The sequence below is a fragment of the Falco peregrinus genome, chromosome Z (assembly GCF_023634155.1).
Source record: "Falco peregrinus isolate bFalPer1 chromosome Z, bFalPer1.pri, whole genome shotgun sequence".
NCBI classification, from domain to species: domain Eukaryota; kingdom Metazoa; phylum Chordata; class Aves; order Falconiformes; family Falconidae; genus Falco; species Falco peregrinus.
Window position 1 is genome coordinate 14016358 of NC_073739.1, and position 23517 is coordinate 14039874.

The 23517-nt window shown below is 40.7% G+C and overlaps 2 protein-coding genes across 2 annotated transcripts in view; one reads left to right on the top strand and one right to left on the bottom strand.

Annotated features, from left to right (window-relative positions):
* Positions 1-5225: 5225 nt before the first annotated feature.
* Positions 5226-23499, bottom strand: PLAA (phospholipase A2 activating protein). Its single transcript, XM_055790385.1, has 14 exons — positions 23074-23499; positions 21076-21269; positions 19280-19380; positions 19079-19199; positions 18583-18750; positions 17350-17485; positions 16822-16991; positions 15202-15359; positions 14070-14289; positions 13005-13073; positions 11386-11448; positions 10442-10543; positions 7467-7631; positions 5226-5950 (listed from the first exon to the last, which is right to left on the bottom strand). The coding sequence occupies exons 1-14, from the start codon at positions 23424-23426 to the stop codon at positions 5385-5387; spliced, it is 2586 nt and encodes an 861-aa protein (XP_055646360.1). The 5' UTR covers positions 23427-23499; the 3' UTR covers positions 5226-5384.
* IFT74 (intraflagellar transport 74) overlaps positions 23380-23517 on the top strand; it is a 38465-nt gene continuing 38327 nt past the window's right edge. The window contains exon 1 of the mRNA XM_055790387.1: positions 23380-23515. The gene's annotated coding sequence lies outside the window, so the exon portion shown is untranslated. The remainder of the gene's footprint in view (positions 23516-23517) is intronic.

The following is a 23517-nucleotide window of genomic DNA, read 5'->3' on the forward strand; positions in this document are numbered from 1 at the left end:
CGGGGCGGGCGGGGCCGGGCCGCCCCCGGCGGGCCCTTGCGAGGTCCCCGCCGCCCAGGTGGCGCTGGCGGTGGCGGTGGGTCCTCCGGCCCCCGGCGCGCCCGCGGGGAGCGCTGCGTGGCGCCCCTGCTGGCGGCTGCCTGCCCGCAGCCGGCCGCGCCGCTGGGTGCCGTGGCGTGCGGCCCGCCTGGGTCCGCCGGGGTTGCGGCGCTTTCGTAATTGTGTTGCGGTTTTGGTTTTGGGGGTTTTCTTTGCGGGTAGCGAGGTGGAAGTAAAACTGTCCCCAAGCATAGGCAGGACACCCTGCCTGCCTACCACCCTGCCACCCACCACACAATATCTCTGGTCCTCCGTAATGACACTTCAGTCCTGACCATTTTTTCCCTGGCTTTCAACCTGTTTCAACAGTGTGAGGACCTTAACATATCTCTTTCCTTGGCACCTCTTTACAAGCAAAGATGCTGTCCAAAGCCTCTGGGGAGCCCAGGTAGATGACACAAAATCCAAACAAACCACAGTGTGCAGGTAACACTGTCTTTGTGCTCAGCAGCACCTGCGGAACACCTGAATAGTCTGTAAGGTTATGCTGGGGGTGGGGTCAGGAATCATCTGCACCATCTTTCTTCTGGGTCTGTGGGGTTTTTTTCCTAGGTTCAAACATGTTGCCTTCCAGTTTGATAAGTTCCACGTCACATTGGACCTTCAAACGGCACTGGTGGTATTGTCCCATTGAGGTAGAAGTCTACTGCATGCAAGCAGTACAAAGCTAGCAGTGATCAAAAGCGCCATGGCCAGATGATGGGTAACACAGTGGCTGACACTGTGTTTTCAGAAGGGTTAAAAGAGTGTATAAAGTATCATCTGTTCTTTCTCCAGTAAGCGTGAGTCCCTGCGGGGGCAGATAATGTTCAGTCACAGGGTTGATCGTAGTTAGTCTGTGTTCTTCGATGACCTGGGTGGGTGAGAATAGATCTTTATATTTATCATCACAAAATGACCACCTTGATGGTGTAATCTGTAAAGTATCTGTACTTTACTGTACAGATAAAAAAATCTGTAAAGATGACAGAGGTAATGTTGATGAGGTGTATATGAGTTTGAGTTGAAAATGGGATCCCTTAAGCAACTATATGGAAAATAGAAGGCGTATATGCAGAACCAAGTGTTAAAGATGGATCAGGAATTATAAAACACCTAATAACTGCCTGAGCTGCTGGTTTTGCACAAAACTTGCACCTTTATTTGTGTGGACTGTTTTGAACAAATGCAGCACCTGTTCACAAAGAGTACAGATGCTGAGTGTGTTGATAAAATTATTTCTAACAGTATTGGCATTTATGTGGTCAAAGTTAGGCTTCAAAATTTACTGTCAGAAAGGGGTAGTTCACACTTAACACTTATTTCTTCCATGTGTTTGATACAGATCAACAGTGACTTAGTCCACATTTGCAACTTCATCTTTGCAATTGGAAAGTCTAGAAGAAAAAAAAAAAAAACAACCAAAACCCACCAAAATGGAAAGCTCAGTCTCTGGGGTAAATAAGCACCAAAAATCCACTGGAAAAAAGAGGAAATCTGAAAATGCCCAGACATTCCTTTAGGCTTTCAATAGTTGCATATGGCATCTTGTTGCTGAACATTTAAATTCACAGTCTATTCAGAACACATTTTGAAAAGGTGGGAAATAGTCACTGTCACTACACTCCAGATTTGTTGATCGTTTAAAGGGCCAGTGGGGGAAGGAACGTGATCACAGTATATAGTATTGGATCTAATTCTGCGAAGACAGCTGAAATGAGTATTTTGAAACAAAAAACTTCACACAATTGGAACCAGGAGGTTATGACATTTCCTAAAGCATTTACAGTTACTTCTTTAGTACTGATCTATGGTACTACTCTTCTACAGATTACTTGAATATATTACATTATAGCGAAGTGACTGCATCCAACGATTCATTAGTGTGTAGTTCAACGTACAGTGCTTTTAAGGAAATAAAGGTTTGAAGACTCAAGTTCGTCTCTTTCTGTCTACAACCTGATCATGACTCCAGTAGTTTTCAAAAGTCTGCTTGAGATTAGGCCCTGATGAGAGCAAGGTGCATCATAATAATAAACATTACAGAAATTTTGTGATTCATCTATTCCAGGTTATGTGACTACAGTCTCCATTTGTCTTGGCAAGTACAGCAGTTGGTGCTCAGCTACATCAGTTTTGATTCCCTTCAGTTCCCTAGTAACACATTTTATGTTGTATGCCAAGTTCTGGTCTAGGTAGGTCCATTTCTGCTTCATAAAATCAAAGGCAGGCCTAAGAACAAAGTGTGAAGTGCTGCTACAGGCCTGTTAGCGGTTCCTTTCAAGAGCTTCCTTCTAGCTGAGAAAAAGATGCCAAAAGAATTGTATCATCTACTGAGAACTTCTGAATGCTTCGCAGAAGACACAATTTTTCTTCAAGGGGCTCTTGAAATCTCTGAAAAATACTTTTACTATTCCCCTGATGAATCAAGTCAGGAGCACTGGGCACACAGATCAACTTACTTGATGTTTATTGCTGTAGATAGCAAGCCAGCTCTGAGTTCCATGCTAAGCACATGCTTGTTTTCAGTGTCCTCTGGTCTCAAAAGATTGGACACAACGGACCTCCTGTCTGGCATGTTTTCTAGACATAGATTTAACATACTTTCAACTGAAATGGAAACTTCATTCTGGTGACATCCTTAAGGTTTCCTAGTTGTTGGTGATCTCAGCAGCAGATTTTGTAGTACGCTTACATATATTTGTGTGTTTATGTACATGCTTGCTTACGTGTACCACCATGGAGTTTTAGAAGTGTCACTTGAAACAAGAGCCATAGTGATTATTCATTTTCAATAAAATAGGCTACTTAGTTGTTAGATGTTGAAAGACATAAAAAAAAAAGTCCACTGCTTTGTAGAAGATAGGAGTTTATTCCCCCTTTTTGCACTCAGCCTGTGTAAGCACATACACAGTTTTGCTAGCTTGGGAAAATCCTCACTGAAAGCTGCACAAATGTATGAAAGCATATAGCGCCAACATGCTTGTGTCAAAAAAACCCCCAACCAAACCACAAAAGAACAAACAGGTATTGTAAGATGTTACAGTGTACTGCGAGATCTTGCTGTGTGTTGTAACTTTTTTTTTTCATTACCTCCATTGCCTATGCTACCACTGCCTCTCTCTATGGGGACAGACACTCCAAGGACAATTCCTGCAGGGATGGAATCCAGTGTCCCCTACTCCCTTTGTTCCCTCAGACAATGCTAAATCATGGAATGGTCAGGTATCACAGTATCCTGTAGGAGCAGCTGTCCTTCTATCCAAATATTCCTGGCCTGCTTTGTATATCGTACGTAACACATAGTGCTGCAGTTCCCAGATGAATTTTTTGCTGCACCCCATCACTTCCCTGCAAATTTAAATGAATTTAGTAGTATTGCTTAATGTACTGTTTCTTGAAGTTGCCAGAGTATGTTTATTAATGTAAACATTAATTTTTGGTCTGGGAAATTCATGACAATTTTCATGTAAAGAGGTAATCTGTAACAGAGCAATCCCACAACAACAAACCCTAAATGTTAGATAAGCATAATTTTCAAAGTAGCACATGTACAAACACAGTTAAAAAGCACAACATTAAAAAGCTGAAGCTTCAAGAATGATTGTATAGTAGGCAACCAAAATTCAACAGACAGGCACAGTATTTCAGACACGTTTCCTAAAGGTAGCTTCTTACATGTTTTCCCAGGAAGGGGCTGATCTATCGTTAAGCACTGTAAATCCTGAATAACCTCTTGGACTGCCTTATACATGAAGCTGCAATAGAGAGATGAAAAAAACCTTTGACTAAAGCTGTGATCAAGACTGTAAGGATATGTATCTGGAAATTCATCAGGAGTGTAGCAGTAAAACTGTTCCAAGTGTGCAACCAAGGCCCTGGGAAACAAGGTTTGCTGGAAGTAACGTAGCAATTCAGACAGTTCAGTTAGACGAAGTAAAAAAAGTTAAAAGCTCTTGGTCACAAAATCTTTCACATCTAGCACAGATGAAGCAGACAGGTATCACATAACAAAGAACTCATGTGCCAGAAAATCTTGGAAACCCCCCCTGCCCTTTTTTTTCCCCATATTTTTCATTCTGTTAGTCTAATCAAAAATGTAACTTGAATATTGACCATCTTCATCTTAATTCTGAACCAAAGCGTAACATTTGCATGACTAATAGGAAATAGCATTCCCCTTTTGAGCTGAACATCTTGGATCTCTTGTAAGTACTGTGAAAAGGAAAGTAAGATCTTACAGCTACCACAGCTTTTATGTTAAAGCTACTTCATAAAACTTACACTTGTACAGTTCAGAGTATTTAAATTGTAAGGTTAAGAGACCTGTAATGATCATCTAGTCAACTGCCAGACTAGTTCAAGACTGACAAAAAGCTAAAGCAAATTAAGGACATTGTCCAAAAGCCTCTTACACACTGAGAGGTGTGGGGCATCCACTACCTGTAGGAAGCCTCTTCTAGTTTCTGCTGCTGTCTGTTCTGTACACCTGAATTTATCTCCTACTGTTCAATATGACTTTTTCTTTTAAAAATCATTTAATATTTTACAACATAAAGACACTTGCTATCAACTGGCAGAGTATTCCTGTCATTAAAAGTTAAGTCATGTAAAAGCTTTTGTTCAAGCCATTTTGCAAGATAAAAGGTATTCACTTATCAGCGAAACACAACACCTATATGGCAGTTAAGTATTCTACCCCTTGAAAAGTCACCTAGTTTTAGAGTAAGACAGTAAAAGTCATAAAACAGCTAGGTTTCAGAAAGGAAATGGAAAAAAGCTGATGGAAAATGAGGTTAATGCCATTTTCTTACCAGGATATTTCACAAGGGTTAATATTAACCAATGCTAACTAGTAAGCTTGTGAAAAGCACTATTGAACTTAACAGTTCTCAGGGCCCCTCTCTGCTGACAAAAACCATGGTCAAGAAACAGACTAATTGTGTTGAAACACAGAAACGTTGGTGGTGTGGATGTCAGTGTTGACAGTCACTGAATCACAGCCATATCCTACATTTCCATCTAGATGACCTTAAGTGCTGATATGGTTTGACTTCTTGGTGATCTGTTTTGATCTGAGCTATGTCAGAAGGGCTTCCTGCAAAGATCCTGTGCACTATAGACTTCAGAAAAGCAGTCAAATGACAAACAGTGTAAAAAGTTTTATTTGCTGTGTATCTTGCAACAATTCAAGTGTTACTCATCCTCAGCAATTTCTCAATTATAGTCTGTCACAAAATATGAATAAAAGCACTTTTTTTTTCTGCATGTGCTGTGCCTCTCAATGTGCCAATAAAAACAAACAATTACAGCAGATTAAGAACAAACTTACAGCATTCCTTTACTTTAGCTGGTTCTGAAACAGAGGCATACTTTTTTATTTGAGAGTCAACTCCAAGGGACTTAGCTAACTGCACAGCATTTTTATCATCACTGATTAGAGTCCCAAGAGCCACAAGCAACCTGAAAATGGCTTCAAGATCTTTAACAACTTCCATAACTGTGCCGATTACTGATAAACATTGAGCTTTGCCCTCAACGTTGTTGACTTTATGTAAGCATACAGCATAGTTCAATGTCAGCGTAGCAAGCGCAATGTGGATGTTCTTATTATTGCTTGATTTCATTTCTATTGCTTGTGTGATTATTTCATCCCTCTGTTCCATCATGAGCTTCTGGCCTGCCTGGCTGACAAAACAATTGCAGAGAGCTCGAAGTGCCAACAGCTGGTTTGCTTGCTTTCCTTTAGGGTTCAGAAATTTAAGGAGAAGGATGATAAATTGTACATGATCCTTTTCACTGCAGAAGTTCTCATTCACAGTGGGATGCCTGACAGACAATCTAAGAATGTCTAGGGCTGGAAAAACAATATCTAAGAAACAAAACAAAACAATTTAGTATTAATATTGCATTATATGCAAGTGTGCTGGTAAGTTTCAGACACAGAACTTCTTAAAGCCCTAGCTTTGGGAACAGAAAGTAACAACTTTCATGCAGAAAGATTCACATAAAGCACAAGTTGTCTGAAATTCATAAAGACAAGTACTGACAAACCCATTCTAGTTACACTTTAATTACTCACAAAAGACATGCTCCTTAATTTAGATTAGCAAAAAAATCTTGAAAATATTTCCTAAAAACTCTTAAGTGATAACACTAAAGGCAAGCACAAAATACGGTAACTAATCCAAAAGGTTTCTGAAAGCTGCTCAGTGACTGTATACCCCTACACAGGCAGCCATCTCCCTTTGTCCTCATTCCATATCCCATAGTTTAGTAAAACTCCTTACAGAAAGAAAAATGAGGGGGGGGAAAAAAATTAGACTACCTTAAACTCTGCCAGAATTTGCAAAAGGGGGAGTGGGGAGAGATGTCCTCAACTGAGCTGGAAATCCTTGTTTTCTTACAAGGAAACTGAGCGTTTGTTCAGTAGTTCCCCCCCAACTTTCTCAAATTTCAAATATATCTGGCTCCTTGGGTCTACTATCAGTATTCCATACCTATAACCTGCTTAGCTACTTATTGAGCAGTTTTTCCTGCAGATATACAGAATCTTTATAATTAATGTTTTGTACAATGCCAAGTCTGAAAGGTATGAAGACATCAGCCATCACCAGCTCCCTGCTGTGCAAAACAGCCTAAGCAATGGTACATAATGAAGATGAATTTTCAATACCAAAATATTCTTCCCCTTAATAAATCTTTGACTGCATTTTCAAGAAAGCAGTTCATTTAAACAGCATGTTTAAACATTTAAACTGCATGTTTAAATATTTCTATATGCAATGTATACTTTTTTCCCCAAATGTGCAGTAACCAAAACAGCCTTTCCAATCCATCAATATTGACAAGACATTATCAAATGAAAATGTATCAGCTCTGCTTGCATTCATTCAGAATGTCATTTCACTAATGCAGTTCTGACCACATAACCTAGCTTCAGTAAGAACTTCTTTTCTACCATATTAAGCAGGAGCTACTTTTGAGATATTTTTAATAAAATTGATCTCCATAATTATTTTCATCTTCTATTTGATAACAACTTAGGACTCCAGCCTCACGCTTCTTTGCTCTATTTCCAAACAAACCGCACACTTGAGGATGCTCCTGCTAGTGAGATAACCATGACTCTTTCCATCAGTTTTCTCCTTTACATTTCATACTGTGCTAACAACAAAACTTGACAACCAATTACCAATTTCACAATTCATGCCTCTGCCCCTGCTACTGACTGGTGCTACCAGCATCTGTTTATCATCTTCTGGTTTCTGCTTGGGTTATAAACTCTTTTGGGACAGACTCTGAGTAACAGCCAGCATAGTAAGATTTTTGGTTTGTGGTGAAGTATTGATGAGGTGACAGTTCAAAAAATAATTGCAAGTGTCTACCTTCTGGCCAGTTAACTGCTCTCCACAAAGTCTGAATTTGCTGTGCCGTAGGTGTTTCTGCAGAGGTGTTGCATGTTGCAGACAATAACTTTTCTAGGATTATCAGGTCATCCTCTGTAAGCTTATGTTCTTCACTTGCATTTCCATTAAGCTCCTTTAATTTGCCTGTAAGACCAACAGAAAAGGCATGGCTTTCTGACATTAGAACTTCACAAATCCAGATCTTGAATGGAGTACTACAAAATCACTTTACAAACAAGTTACAAGTATCGTACTTGTTTTGGACAGCTTTAGATTTTAAACATTACTTTTCTCAGTTTCATCATTTTCTAATTTTAAGTTTTTAACCATCACAATGATTGCTACTACCGAGTTTCCTCTAATACTGCAACACAAAGACTCAGAATTCACATCTTAGCCTACATGCAGGCAAAAATGCACTAAAGAATCATAAGGCCATTAGTTTTCATGACTGAAATATAACTCCTTTTTTGCTCTTTTCTATTATTAGGTAGTAGAAACAATAAAGAAACAGTATGTTCTTGGTGTGATCACAGGTTTTGTATTTTTACCTAAAGTAAATGCTTACCATAGGCAAAATATGATTGTACCATGTCCTATATTCAAACGTCAATGTAATTTAAAAATCAAAGTATTGGAAATATTTTTATGTACGTCATGCTACACTAAAGGGATCTAGCATTAAGCACCTGCCAATCATGGTCTGTCCACAATCGATGAAAAGACGTCAACAAACACAGAAGAAGGCAGCATTACATTAGTCCACCCTTACAGAGTTTTATAGTATGCACAAAAATCAACTGTGGGCCCTTTATGAAAAACAGCCATACAGCTCTTAAATCTATCCCAGTCCAGCCATAATATTTACAAGTGTATTTAACCATGCACTATTACAAAACTGCGGGAAACTCAGTAAACCTAATTTTCAGATTCTAAGCTTAACAAAACAAAAAAAAATAATCACAAGCCACTAAGCCTGTAACCAATAGTTACCCTTCAAGACTACTGGACAAAACTAAACTGATGCACTATGTTTTTAAGACTAAGTAAAAATTCTGCTTTGCTATAACATAGGAGAATGAAAGTCAGATACTCTTGCTCTTCTCCCTCTACAAAGCTCTGTGCAAATCTAAGAGGAGGCTAAATTATTTACTAGCAGCAACCTGCAGAAAAGTTTTCTGGTTTGTGAATCTCTTATCTTCTCCCTTAACAAACACCAGAGTGCAAGAAAATTCAGGGAAACAGGACAAGGCTGACTGAATATTCTTGACTGATATTTTTGAACAGAAAAGGAAACCTGAACAATAGGTAGACGAGCAATACTGCAACAGAAGGCCCCAGAGGGTCCCAGAGAGACCTTGACAGGTTTGAGAAGTGGGCCCACGTGAACCTCCCTCAGGAGGTTCAAAAAGGCCAAATGCAAGGTCCTGCACCTGGGTCCAGGCAATCCCCAGCATCATACAGGCTGGGGGATGAATGGATTGAGAGTAGCCCTGAGAAGGACGACTTGGGGACACCAGTGGATTAAAAACGGGACATGAGCTGGCAATGTGCGCTTGCAGCCCAGGAAGGCAGCCGTACCCTGCTTGCATAAGAAGCATGGCCAACAGGTTGAGGAAGGTGATTCTCCACTCATGAGACCCCGCCTGCAGTACTGCATCCAGCTCCCGGGTCCCCAGCACAAGTAAGACATGTACTTGTCACAACAAGTCTACAGTAGGGCCACAATGATCAAAGGGCTGGAACACCTTTCCGATGAAGAAAGGCTGGAATAGTTGGTGTTGTTTAGCCTGGAGAAGAAAAGGTTCTGGGGAGACCTTGTTGCAGCCTTTCAATACTTAAAAAGGGGCTTGTAAGAAAAATGGAGGGAGACTTTTCATCAGGGCCTGTAGTAATGGGTTTTAAACCGAAAGTGACAGTGGAGCAGGTTGCCTAGAGAGGCTGTGGATGCCCTATCCCTGGAAGTGTTTGACGTCAGGTGGGATGGGGCCTCGAGCAAGCTAACCTAATGAAAAATGTCCCTGCCTATGGCAGGGGGGTTGGACTAGATGATTTTTAAAAGGTCCCTTCTAACCCAGATCATTCTATCCATTCTATGATTCCCTGACTGTAAGGCCAGGAGCTTTCCCTCTCCGAGAAGCTAGATAAAGGTGAATAGTTTTTCTAAAAATCAGAATTTCTTGTTTTAAGTTTCCTCACCAGACTATATAGATAACTACAATATTTTCAAGCTCTATAAATAAAGGGGAGAGAAGGAAGAAAGAGAATTTTAATTTGGTGATCTTCAAGACAGGTGCATTGTGAATACAAACTAGTTCTGTAAAACCCTTAAATGTACTAAAGTACTCTACAGAAACATACTGAAATAAACTGGTGATTAACGGGTAGAGATTCTGTGGAAATTTGCAGGAAATACAGAGGAAGAGAGAGAATAAGAATGAAGCATGGGAAAAGACAAGGTAAAACAAGCCAATAGTAACTTTTACCAAAAGTGTGTCCAATTACTAAATTTTGTACACTGCCTTCTCGTTACACAGAATGTTCCTTTTAAATATAAATAAAACTCAAAAGATTACATTGTATGGCTATCTGGTGAACTAAAATTTTCACGAGCAAAACCAGAAAGGGAGTGCACATGACCTGTATACCCAGCAGACAGTTCAGATGTCCTAGCTTGATAAAAAAAAAGATGTCAGACAATAGCAGATAAGCAGAGAGGGGAGGGGGAAAAAAAAAGATAACCTGTATTAGATAAGGGTTCTTGTGAAATTTACTTATACTTCTAAGCATTCAAATACATGCACCATTAAAAAGCAATTAATGCAATTTTAAAAGGTCAGAACCAACAAGCAGCAGAAAAGCTTTAGGAAATCACTTAGCTTTTAAAAAGATCTAACATGAAGTTACTTAAAACAGATGAAAAATAAAACCAGCACTGAAATTAAAATGCTGACCCAGTATCTGTGTAGGATTGGCCTTGTCAAAGGTGAAAGTATCCTTCTTCGGAAAATAAATATTTTCAGCTTGAGCTGCAGCTAATTGGTAGGTGCCCGTTCCTACATAAAGGAAATACGAAAAAGTTCAGCAGTGTACCAAAGTGTCTCACATAGAACAGTATCCTACCAGTAAGTCTCTCCTGCTGGACATGTCTCAGAAAAATATATTTAAAAAAAACTAAATGCTTATGCAAGTAAGTGTCATTCCTTATGTTATTTTTACAGTCAAGAGTTAAAGCAATACCTTCAAAAACAGTTTTCCCTCCATGTAAAAATGTATTACACAAGTGTAAATTATTAATAGTGATTTCTGAATTACATGAACTAAATACAGGTATTCATAGGAATGGGTACAGCAGTTACACATGAAAATGGCAACAATTATTTTAGAACAAAGATCCCTTCTGCCCCAAATCTTATCTTTTCATTACTTTCATAATGAATATGTGAAGTATTTATATACTGGAAAATTTGCAGGTATGACAAAGTTAAATCACATGCAATAGTAGCCTGAAATCTCTTCAGAAATAGAGTAATAAAAAGCTTTAATCATGACCTATAATGATTTCCTAGTATCACAGGTGAATTAGTGGCTGATACTGTGTAATTTCCATTAAGTACACATATCAGTTTCTTTGATCAACAATGTAATGCACTAGGAAACTAAAAAGTCCTCTCAAAAAGCTTACTATTGTATATATTAAAGCTTCTGCGCATGATTCCTGCATGTAAAAGAAGGCTCTGTTATCCTATTTTGTGAATAATTTGCAGAGTATAAGCAGCTTCAATCCGCTCGTTTTTTTAAATTAAATATAGATTTGCATCAATATATAATCCATGTCAAAGTTAAAGTCAAAGCAAAAGATCAGGGATGATTTTCATTGGTAGGCATCATTACTTACCTGTATATGGATCAGCTGGAGCTACTGCATTTGATGCTGAACTAGGAACATAGCGACCAGCACCTGAATAGAGACATAAGGCTTTTTAAACATTATCACTGGTAAATAGGTAATGTATACCTGTATTTAATAACTAGTTTTCAAACATCACTATTACGGGCGTTATTCTGCACTAAAGGAATTCAAAAGAAGTCTTCAACACTTCCTAAAATTTCGGGATTAAATCTATGCCTATGTGTGAGGGTGGTGGTGATAATGGCATTTGCAAGCTAAGTGACCCACAGCTGGGAGACATTTTGGCATGGTCTCTGGTACCCACTGGCGGCACAGAGGCCCTCACCAGATACCTTATCTGTGACAGGCTCCAGGGGGAGGGCACTGCTGCCCAGGCCTGGCCTCCCTCTGTGCCTGGGGCCAGCAGCTGCTTTTTCTGTGGGAGGTGGACTTCGACTCTGTGGCACTGAGGCCTCTGGTGAAGGAACTGTAGGGTCTTGCATCTGCAGACACCACAGCCTGAGCCACACAAATCAAGAGAGGAGAGATAGCTGGAGACCACAGTAGAAAATGAACAGAGAAAGACTGACACAATGGGGAAGGCCAAAGGCTGCAGGTTTTGGCAGCAGTACAGAGGCTTCACTCCACCTGTAGTTCTGCAACTGCAGAACAGGCACAGTGCCCTGGCACAAGTGAGGACTCTCAAGAGGGGATGCATCAGAGCCAGGTGAGACTGTACGTCATGTCTGCAAAACGGGGAAAGGTAAGCAGCAGTGATGGGAGGCTTCCTCCTGTAGGGTATGGAGGCACCCATCTACTGACCTGACCTGATATCTTGACAGGTTGGTGTCTGCTGGGGGCCAGGATGCTGCAGGGAGACTGACAAGACTTGCCTGGCCTTCAGACTACTACCCTGCTACTCTTCCACAGGTCCTGGAGTCCTGCCAAGAAGTCCTGGAGAGTATCAAGAGTGATTAGAGAGCTCTATAGGCAATGGTAAATGGCCCAAGTGGTGTTTTTTTTGATGCTGCCAGCAAAGCAAAAAATATTTGAGTAGAAACAGACTCATGAAATGGGTCAGAAATTTGCTGCATGGCTGGTTTTGCAGGCAGGACTTTGGCATCAGTGACTACAGGACCCTCTTTGAGGAGCAAGAGCTACTAAGCATGGATGGGAGAAGTCTGACAAAGCAAGGCTGGAACACCTTTGTAAACAGGCTTTCTAAACTAGAAGATGGACTTTAAACTAGCTATGTCAGGGAGAGTTAGAATCTAAGATTTAGGGTGGAAGGAAAGGAATAATAAAGAAAAAAAAAAAAGCTACTTCTGTGAACATACCCATTCCCACGTGGCCATGACTATGACAGTTTGACAAAACATAAGGTTTAAAACCTTACTTCTCTACCAGAAAAGACAGTGACAGGATGCAGACCAGACAGCAGAGGGCTCTCCTCTGCTAAACATACTTTGACAGTGGCAGAGTCCACCTCACCAGTCTGGCCCACACTACAGCCTCAGATGGAGAACTACAAGCAACAGCGGTCTGGAGCCAAACACTGAATGCAACTGAACCTGAAAAAATACACATCTTAAATGCTATCAAGACAGATTATGAATTTACATTACCTGTGAATGGATCTGCTACAGGCAGTGTGCTTGACCCAGTTGAAGAGCCTGGAACATAACGTCCAGCACCTAGTGAAATAGCAAGACAAGGCATGACTACTATACACAGCTTAATGTTTTAAAACGTCAATACTTTTCACACAGAAGTAGCTCAAAAATAAGGCCAAACAAGAGGTCTTACAGTTTATTGTAGCATTACAATAAATCTGATCCTATGCAGGCAAATGCCCCCTGATGCAGAACAAGTTCTGCCTAATTTGAGTGTCAGAAGTTTTCTTTTCTGTGGCATATGCATTACACATTTGAACACAGCCAAAGGATGACCGCAGCTCCCCAAATTACATATGAACCTGATTAGCCTTATGTTTACATTTCTATTTCATTGCAAGAAAAAGATTTAGCTCAATTATTTTAATGACATTTTATTCCTAACTTCATCTTTGTGAAACTAGTTGAAATAAGTGGTTTATGTTGTAGCTGTGATAAGCAGGATGTAATTGATTAATGTGGTTCACCTTGTAAGTAATTTGTTCCATTTCCTGCCCAAAAAAGGGTCATTTATGTATTTTGCTCAGTTTCAGTTAATTCTCTAGCTAATTTTTTTTATTTATTCATTGCCTTAACAGCACTCTTAGACTAGTATGAAAAGTGCAAGGTTTTTCCACCAGGAAAAAAAAAAAGACTGAAAAATACAACTGGCTTGATTAAAATTTTGTTGAAGATTTGTTCCAACAAATACTTCAGAAGTTTGTCAAGTTTGCATATTTTTCTTGTCAGATTCATCTGTGCCTTGCCCTCAATCATTTGTGGACATGAAAGTCCTGTACAAAAAGTGCAAGACCTACAACACTGAAGCGTGCCTGAGCAGTGAGGTGGATTGAAAACTTGACTGCACAACCAGTCTTGGAGGGTAGTGATCAGTGGCACATCTATTTCGGAGGCCAGCCACTGGTGGTGTACCCCAGGGGTTGGGAAGCTGGGCCAGAGTGCACCCTCAGTGAGTTTGCTGATGACACAGAACTGGCAGGAGTGACTGAAGTAATCATTTAAGTTTCAGTTCTTTACCTGTATATGGATCTGAAAATTGAGCACTTGTACTCAACAGTGTTTGCCCCTTAGTGTTGTCCATAATAAACTTGGCCACCTGATCCAGAAACATAGGATTTAGGTCATTCTTTTGCAGGAAGTTGTATGCAGTCAGCCAAGGATCATCAGTGATACTATATGGTAGTTTGTAGGAAGGCCCACTTTCATTTACATCAATTGTGAAAACATAGTCATACTCCTTTAAGCAGAATAAAAATAAAAATAAATTAGAATTTGTCAGCATTTTTTCCGTAAGATGTATCAAATGAAGACTAATAATGACCAGGGCTAAGCCTAGAAACTTTAATACTGCTGCTTGCAGCCTGTATTAATAATAGTATCCTACACAGCCTGCAAGTAAAAAAATACTTAAACCATACTCTGTGTTTTCCAGAATTCTTTGTCTCATGAAAAGCAGGGTAGAATAACATATCATGATAATGTCTGTGCAGAATACAAAACAACAGATACATCAGACAACTCTTATGGCCAGCTGTGGCTGCCTGCAAGGGTATAAGGAAGTGAGATGCCTCAAAATACTTTCATCTTAAAAACACACTTGCAAAACTAGAAAACAATAAACTCCTAAGGTTTCATTAAACCATGTGAGACATAAAATCAGTATTTCCAAGACATTCCTTTTGTAGTGGCAAAAACCAGAGACTTTTCTGTGTATATTTCAGTAAAGGAAATATTTCTCAGCTTATCTGTCTTCAGATTCAGAAGTTAATATAGAAAAGGAGCACAGAAAGCCTGGTACCTAGCATTTTAGGTAACCCTTGCATTTTAAGTTTTACTGTTCACTTCTTTTGGAAAGGAAGTTAAAACTAACTTTTCAAGATAGTAACTTTCTCATTTCTCTACTAATAGTTTCTTTCCAAAATAATTTGTTTCCATTGACTTGCTTGTTTTACAAAATGTGTTTCTAAACTAGTAAAGTGAGTAGTACTTATTTATACTTCTGAGTTTTAATAGATCAAAGATGACAAAAAAGTACCAAGTACATATTTTCTATATTTATTTTATCTATGCAAAGACTGGACTAAATTTTTAATGGGAAGTGAAGCATTTTACTTAGGAAGCAATAAAACCAATTAAAGTTGGCATATACCTTTCCTTCAAATAAAACCTTTCCAGATGTTTGCTGCGTGGCTCCAGAAGAACCAACAACATCGCCAATCTTTATCCATCTCCGTTCACTAACACTCCACTGATACGCTTCTACTTTCCCATTATCTTTAATAAGCCGTGTCTGTCCATCTCTCGTTCCTGTAGAGAGGAGTGTTAAGAGTTTGAACAAACTCAACAATACAATTTACTTTGAAAGAAAAAAGGAAGTATTCAAATAGTGCTCAAACTTAAAGATTAAAAGATAGTTCACCAACATTTAAAGTCACAGCACAGGAAGTAGCTAGATACTTGTGGTTTAACCCCAGCTGGCAACTAAGTCCCACACAGTTGCCCTGGTGGGACGGGTGAGAAAATCCAAAGGGTAACAGTGAGAAAATTTGTGGGTTGAGATAAAGGCAGTTTAATGGGGAAAACAGAAGCTGCTCACACAAGCAAAGCAAGACAAGGAATTCAATCAGCAATTCCTACCAGCAGGCAGGTGATCAGCCATCTCCAGGAAAGCAGGCTCTGTCACGTGTTAACGGTTACTTGGAAAAACAAAATGCCACGACTCTGAACATCCCCCCTCTTCTTTCTTCTTCCTCCAGCTTTATATGCTGGGCATGACATCACACAGTGTGGAACTCACCTCTAGTTAGCTGGGGTCAGCTGTCCCAGCTGTGTCCCCTCACAACTCCTTGTGCCCGCCCCCCGCCCCCCCCAGCCGACTTGCTGGTGGGGTGGGATAACAAAGATATCCCTGAATTATTAGCAGTTTCCAGCACAAACACAGAACATAGCCCCATACCAGCTACTATGAATAAAATTAACTCTAGCCCTGCCAAAATCAGCACAATACTATATGCTGCAACAAGAACAGCAGAAATCTTGACAACAGGATTTTATAATTGTGGTGATGATACCTGACACCAGACTAGAGTTGCAAAAGCAGTCCTTAAGTATTCCAGAAGTTTACCATTTTCCCAGGGAGATGACCATCAAGAAAGGTGATATTCTCCCATGGTCTAACAACTGGAAAGCTTCACATGATTGCAAGATTTATGCCACTTGCTGATCAGGGCCAAGGGCTGAGGTTACTGGTTACTTCACCTTGGGATAAAGTATTTGTCTATTTAAGAGTAATCTTAACTGCGACTGCTTCCACTGTATTGTCAGTAATCTCCTGAGTACTTTGAAAGTGCGAACTGCGTCAAGATTTAACTATTTTTCAAGCCAAAAGCTAAAGAAAAAAATTTGCAACTACTGTTCTTTTAGGAAAAAAATCCCACATCCAGCACTACTTTTAGAATTTCCTGTATCATATACTAATGGCAGCTGGCATAGTGGAACCAAAACATCTCAAACACACTGCAGCATCCTGAATTCAACCTTTATCTAAATTATAGGAGAAGTATTATTTACCATTTTAGTTTAATTTTTTTTTTTAGACTCACCTTCAAAAGAATCAATGAAAAGATATTAGAGCAAAATTAGGCATTTTTTCTTCAGCAACTCTACTGAAAGAGATCAAAGCCTTGATTTTTGAAACTACAGGAAGTCTCAATACCTCAGAACCAAGATCTGGAGACATCTCTAACATGACAAAAGAACAACAACTTACCAGGTTCCTCAAGATGTTCTCTTCCAGGAAGGTCATTAGCATCAATGTCTCCTAAATCACCAGTTTTAGGGTCAATGGATGCTTGGGAAAGCTCATTTTCAAAGGCCTGAATCTCCTCAGCACTTGCTGTACGTTCCAAAGACTCTGTAAACACTCTTATAATTCCATCACTGAATGGAGAGAAAACATTGAAACAGAAATAGTAATACCCTATCTATAGTATCATTTTAAAATCAAGGTAGGATATGCCTATCAAAAGGGCTCTTTATACAGACAGCACTTGTAAGTCCATTCTCAGTCTGTTCATGGTTTACCACATTCTTGAAGAACTCTACCTCTGCTATTAACATAACAAGAGGTTAACTTCGTGGATGAAGTACAGCACATGTTTAAATTTAATCCCCACACATACTTTGATGGCTGTATTTTTAAATGTAGATGAAACTGAAATCCAAAGTGAAGCCTGCAATTTCATCAAGGGTTTGCAGAGTTATATCCAAAAATACACTGACAGTGAAACCTCAATACCTTGCACCAACCACGATGTCACCATTGTCTAACACACAGCAGCACCATACAGACTGAGCTGGGAGTCTGATTGTTTGAGCACATTCCCCTTGTTTCCAGATTCTAAGAGATCTATCCTCTCCAGTAGTTACAAAATCTGAAAAGGAAAAAAATATTAAAACTTCTAGAATTTATTTTTAGTGCACTGTGATACTAGATACCATTCTAGAACAGGGTACCTAAAAGTCAGAACTGTCAAAGAACCTTTCTACAATTTAATACTTACCTCAATTGCAAGAATACCGCATAGTTGTGGTGCATAAAGTACATAACTGCAGACTAAGCAGCCAGATAGGAATTCAATCATGCTTGAGACAAACAAAATAGATTCCTTCCTCTTTTTTTAAGAGTTTAAACAAAGAACTTTGAACAATTTTGTAACCGTCAGTATTTTATCTTACACTGTATTTCCATACTTTCACATTTGCTTTAAATTCAGATTTTTGCAAGGTAGGTCTGCTTTTTCAGGAAGCACACATAAAGCACTCTCTATAATATATATAACAAATTATATTAATTAATAATAAATAATAATATACTCTATACGAAGGAGCCTGTAAACTCCTCAGTGAGGAGTTTTGAAGCATAGGACATTTATGACATTCACATCCACTAACATACATGCACTTTACCTGCTGAACAAACGCCCGTGTCCCATACGCCACACAAGGTCACTGACTTGAGAGCTTCTGCAACTGTCTGCAACAGTTAGTTCTGAACCTCTAAACTTCTAACTCTGAAACCAATGCAACTAAGCCCCACACATAGAATTCTTAACCTAATCTATTTATAATGTATTTCGAAAACTTTCTGTGGAACTATCTAGATTTCCATTACTTCAAACTGGAAAGCCATGCATTATCATTTTAGTACGCTGCAACAGTGCTGAAATACAGGTGTCAACCTAGATGATAGTTTTGCCTGTCACTTTGCCCAAGTTTCACTTAAGCCTTACGATTAGGCCTAACCCAGGACCTTTCATCTCATCTACTGCCAAAACAATTCTGCCAGAGGTGTGAGGGTATGATTTGGAGTCCATTAGAGAAATTGTTTTAATTATTTACACTAAAGGAAAGAAGTAAATTAAACACTACTGAGTTCTTTAGTTGTGGCAGCTCCACAAAACTACAGAATGCCTACCTTGACACTTCATTTTGGAAGAATGTTGGGTAACAGTCGCAATAATAATCCTACCTTTACACTGAGGGAAGACAGAGATGCTGTATATATAATTTGTATGTCCGTAATACACCTGCAGACACTCGCCAGCGATCTGCCATCTTCGAACACTAGCATCATTAGCACAGGAAAGGAATTCCACTTCACTGAGAATAGCTAAACCTCTCACGCAATCTTCATGTCCTTTATAAAAGAAAGGAAAACTTTTAATGTGGCTCTTCTTTATATTAGCAGCAATAGACCATTTCTATTTAGTTCACATCTAAGTCCTGCCAAACAACTTTCATTATAGGAGCCATTAAAAAAAGAAAAGCAATTCATTGCTCACTACTTTCTGGGGAAAAAAATCTAGTTCTTTTAAAAGTGATGTGATTTCTGAGCATATAACATAAGAGACTTTAAAAATCCTAGGAATTTTTCAATTTATCTACAGCTTTGTGGTGCTTAGCGTTTTTCTCTTCTTAAAAGAGCACATGACCCGGATGAAATTATCATCTTCAGGAATATTTACCAGTGAATGTTCTTTCACATCTGCCTGCCTTCCACAGTTTAATAGTTTTGTCAGCTGAACCAGTCAACATTAATCCCTGTTCAGGTAGTATTTTCACTGCCCATATTGCAGCTGTGTGACCCTGCAAAAAACAACACTGTTAGACTCGTCAAAATCAAATTCAGAGTACCTATTTTACAGTCATGTAGAGGAACTCCATACCTTTAATGTCATCATACATCTGTCATTCAACCAGACCTTGGCTGTTGCATCCCATGATCCACTTAATAGTGTGCCAAATTTCCCAGATGAAAGGCTGCAAACTGGAATGAATGTTCAAATCAGCACTGACAAGTGTCCTGCATTGCCACCAGTCTTATGCCAGCAATTTAAAGAGATTTATACGGTATTAGTAGCATATTTGGCGTTAAGAAATTTGAGGAAGAGTTAAGTGGAACTGCAGTTGCACTGAACCACAGAAGGAACTTAAAAATCTCTTCACTTTAGATTACAAAGTTTCACATCTTTTTGCCATTCACATTTTTAAATTTCTCTTAGTACTAAATCTCTTCTCAGGCTAGAATATGTTGACAAACAGGTTAGACAACTAGTCAAGACACAGGATTAATGCAAAGGTTTAGTTTTGATAATACAGAGAAGGCTGAAATTTCATCAATGTACACTAACTTATGTCCTCAAGAAGCAAGATTTTGCACAAATAATACTTAGCTCATCTTCTTAGAATGCAGCTTACCAAGAAATTGTAGTGCACTAAAAATTTTAGCAAGAAGATAATCTGAAAATGCTCCAGTAATACACAGGTATATAACTGAAGACATAGAGTGCTGATAACGTTTACTAAAAAGTTTTAAAAAAGAGCTACAGCATAAATGGAGTACCCTGTCCATCTGATTGTTCATAAAAGTATGGTCTTACGTTTCTTGCTTCTGTTACTCCCCAGTAAGAACCAGACAGTACTCTACACCACCACTTGTCATGTCCTACTTTTTCCCCTGCTTTAAAACAGATTTTACAACTAATGTAATTTTACATTTTTTACTTTTTTACTTACTGTAAAAATGGCTACTAATACATTTTTGTACGGGAATCTACAACCTGTCTAGAACACCTCATTCCTTTTCACACCTCTGAGGGGAGGATGTCACATGTCCATCCCAGGTTTCTGATAAAATAGATAAGCTATTCCATGCCTCTTTAAACAGTGACATTATTTTCTTTCTTTCTCAGATAAACCCAAGATGTTTATAAGATAAAAATACATTTTAGGCGCTGCTTGGCAGTCAGGGTACTTTCAATCTGGTCTCCACAACCATTCTTTAACACAGTTTAAAGATCCCCAGAATCTCCAAGACTTGAAATGTTTATTTTTGACAGCCTATAATTACATGATCAGACAGTTCAAAGGTCTATTAAATAGTACATCAGCTCACAAAAATAAAAACTTGGTATGCTAATATGAAAACTGCTGAATTTTTTATATCTGGAGAAAAGGTATACAAAAAGTTGGTTTAATATGTCACATGTTGCAGTGACCTGACCGAAGAGAGATGAAATTTCTGCAGTGAGCTTTTAGTGTTTACTGTGTATTTAAAGTTCTGATTAATATTAGATCCCCATCTAAGTAATACAATGGGCAGTGAAAACTTGTTTATTTAGGAAGCTGACTTTTTCTACTTCTATCAATTTTGACACAAAAATTAAGCTTAATACATGGAGAACTAAATTAACTTCTTAAAAATGCAACTCTTGGCAACACATAAACTGCCATGTGTTCACACATATAGTAAAAGCTCAAGCATTCATCATTGTAAACTTGAAATTTTTGCCATGAACTGTCACTACACAAACTGAGATTATAAAATCCTATTTGCAGAGACCATAATCAAATAGCTTGCTACATTAAATACCAAAGAAAATAAAAATAAAGTTCTGTAACTTCAACAAACAAATCATGTTAACTTTTATGCAACACACTCCAAAATAAAATGACTACATACCTGTGTTCTTATGACCCTTAAGGATGTAAAGGGGAGCTGTGCTGTCAACTGTGAAAATGCAAATATTATGATCATTGCCACCAGTTGCAATCAGCCCACGAGGATAGAGGTCACTTGGAGGTATGATGCACACACAAGACACAAAATTTGAGTGGCCACTCATACAGTGCATTTCAGTAAAACCCCTGTTAAGACTAAACATACATGGTAATCAGTTCAGAGTCATGACAAAAGCAGTACTTATTTGAGGCACTGAATTAAAATAGTTTTTTTTACACTCCAGCTCTTGAATTAGTAACTGTGCTTGCATTTTGCTGAATAAATACTGTGGATGACCTAGAAGGACTGAAAAACTTAAGAGAAAAGTTATATCCTAGCATCCCAACCCAGTAAGCAGTATTTAAAGCCTTTCACTTGTTTTTCAGTAATAGTAGGCTTAGAAGGACTTAGTTTTGGTTTTCCTTGCTCGCTGGCAAACACTATGCCCAATTCGATCAGAAGTAGTTACAGATTGCCTTCCTGAAATCTTTTGCTACCTCAATATTCAAGTATGTATCCCAATACACTCTAAAATAACAGAACACATCAACGAAGATATTCTACTTCCTGCCAGATCTACTCACTGGCTCTTAATTAGGAGCACTGTAGGTAATGGTTAAATAGATTATAACTGAGTCAAGCAGCACCCTTATTTCTTATCATGAGTAAGTTAATCATGTCTTCCTCACACAGTCCTCTGAAATGATGGGTTAGAATTAGACCTCCTTTCCTGCAGTAAATTTCTAGGCAATTTAACAAATTCTTCCCCTTGTGATGACAGATTCAACAAGACACAATTCGATTAGTTAGTCTTATAGCTAGACCAGAGGGGGTCAACTAGAAAGTGACAGCGATCAATTTAAACACTTGTATGTATTCAGGTAAATTTGCCAATTACCTCTTTCACCGAAAGGCAGTAGAAAGTGTATTGGGTTTGTGTGGCAAAATTTGGAGGGTAGGGCATGAGGCTACGGGAGCGGCTTCTGTAAGAAGCTGCCCCCATGTCAGATAGAGTCATGGCCAGCTAGCTCCAAGAAGCCGATATACCCACTGCTAGCCAAGGCCGAGCCCATCAGTGATAGTGGTAGTGCCTCTGTGATAACATAGTTAAGAAGGGATAAAACAAGTCTGCAAAACAACCTGGCAGCACAAGAAAGGAGTGAGAATATGTGAAAGAAACAACTCTACAGACATCCAGGTGAGTGAAAGAAGGGGAAGAGGTGCTGCAGGTGCCAGAGCAGAGGTTCCCCCCCAGCCCGTGGTGAAGCTCCCGGTGAGACGGGCTGTGCCCCCAGCCCCTGGAGCCCACGGGGGAGCAGCCCCCCCCCCGCAGCCCGGGCAGGGCCCCACGCCGGGGCAGGGGGACGCCCCGAGGGGGCTGTGACCCGCGGGCAGCCCGCGCTGGGGCAGCTCCGGGCAGGGCCTGTGGCCCCGCGGGGACCCGGGCTGGAGCCGGCTGGGCCGGGGGGGCTGCGCCCCGCGGGGGGGCTCACGCTGGGGCAGGTCGCGGAGAGCTGCAGCCCCTGGGAAGGCCCCGTGCTGGAGAAGCTCACGGAGGGACCCCGGAGCGGAGCAGGGGCGGTGTGAGGAGCCTCCCCCGGGGCGGCAGCAGCGGCAGGGGCAGCGTGTGAGGGGCTGACCGCAGCCCCGCTCCCGGCCCCTGCGTCGCTCGCGGGAGGAGGAGAAAACTGGGAGCGCAGCTGAGCCTGGGCAGAAGGGAGGGGTGGGGGGAGGGTGCTCAAGATTCTGTTTTAGTTCTCATTATCCTACTCTGATTTGACTGGTAATAAATTAAATTAATTTCCCCATTCGAGCCTGTCTTGCCCACGATAACAGCAAGGGCGCGGCCGCGGGGACCGGCCCGGCGCGGCCCGGCTGCCTCTCCGCGCCCCTCCCTCCCGCACGGCGCCATCCGCAGCGGTCGCCCCGGCCCGGCCGGCGCCGTGGCCCGGCACTCACCCGTCAGGAGCCCACAGCCGCGCAGTTCGGTCCCGGGAGACGGACACGAAACCGCCCTGGGGGAAGAGGCCGCGGGTTAGACCCCGCACGTCCTGCCCATGCCCCACCAGGGAGCAGCGAAGCCGGTAGCCGCCGCCCTCGTCCGCCATGGCGGGAGGCCGCCGAGGTGTCCTGACACAGCAGCTAAACCCTCCGATGTGGCCGCCGCCGCTGCCACCGGAAACCGCCAAGCGCCGCGCCGGAACCGGTGTCAGCGGGCGCGCCGGCGGGGGCGGCGGGCCTCCACGTCCCGGCAGGCGCCGCGGCGCAGAGCGGGCCGCCGTCCCTCGGCGGGCGGAACCAAGCCTGCGCATCTCGCGATAGCCGAGCGCTGCTCGGCGCGGTGGTTGCTGCGATACCGGCTCCGTTGTCGGCGGAGGGTTAATGGCTGCTGGCGAGTCCGGT

Coding starts and splice junctions, on each gene's coding strand:
- PLAA (XM_055790385.1), bottom strand. CDS start 23,426: ATGCGCAGGCTTGGTTCCGCCCGCCGAGGGACGGCGGCCCGCTCTGCG. Junction 16,992..17,349: donor GACATCGTGGTTGGTGCAAG/GTATTGAGGTTT, acceptor CTCTCCATTCAG/TGATGGAATTATAAGAGTGT. Junction 5,951..7,466: donor AGCAGTTAACTGGCCAGAAG/GTAGACACTTGC, acceptor TTTGTTTCTTAG/ATATTGTTTTTCCAGCCCTA.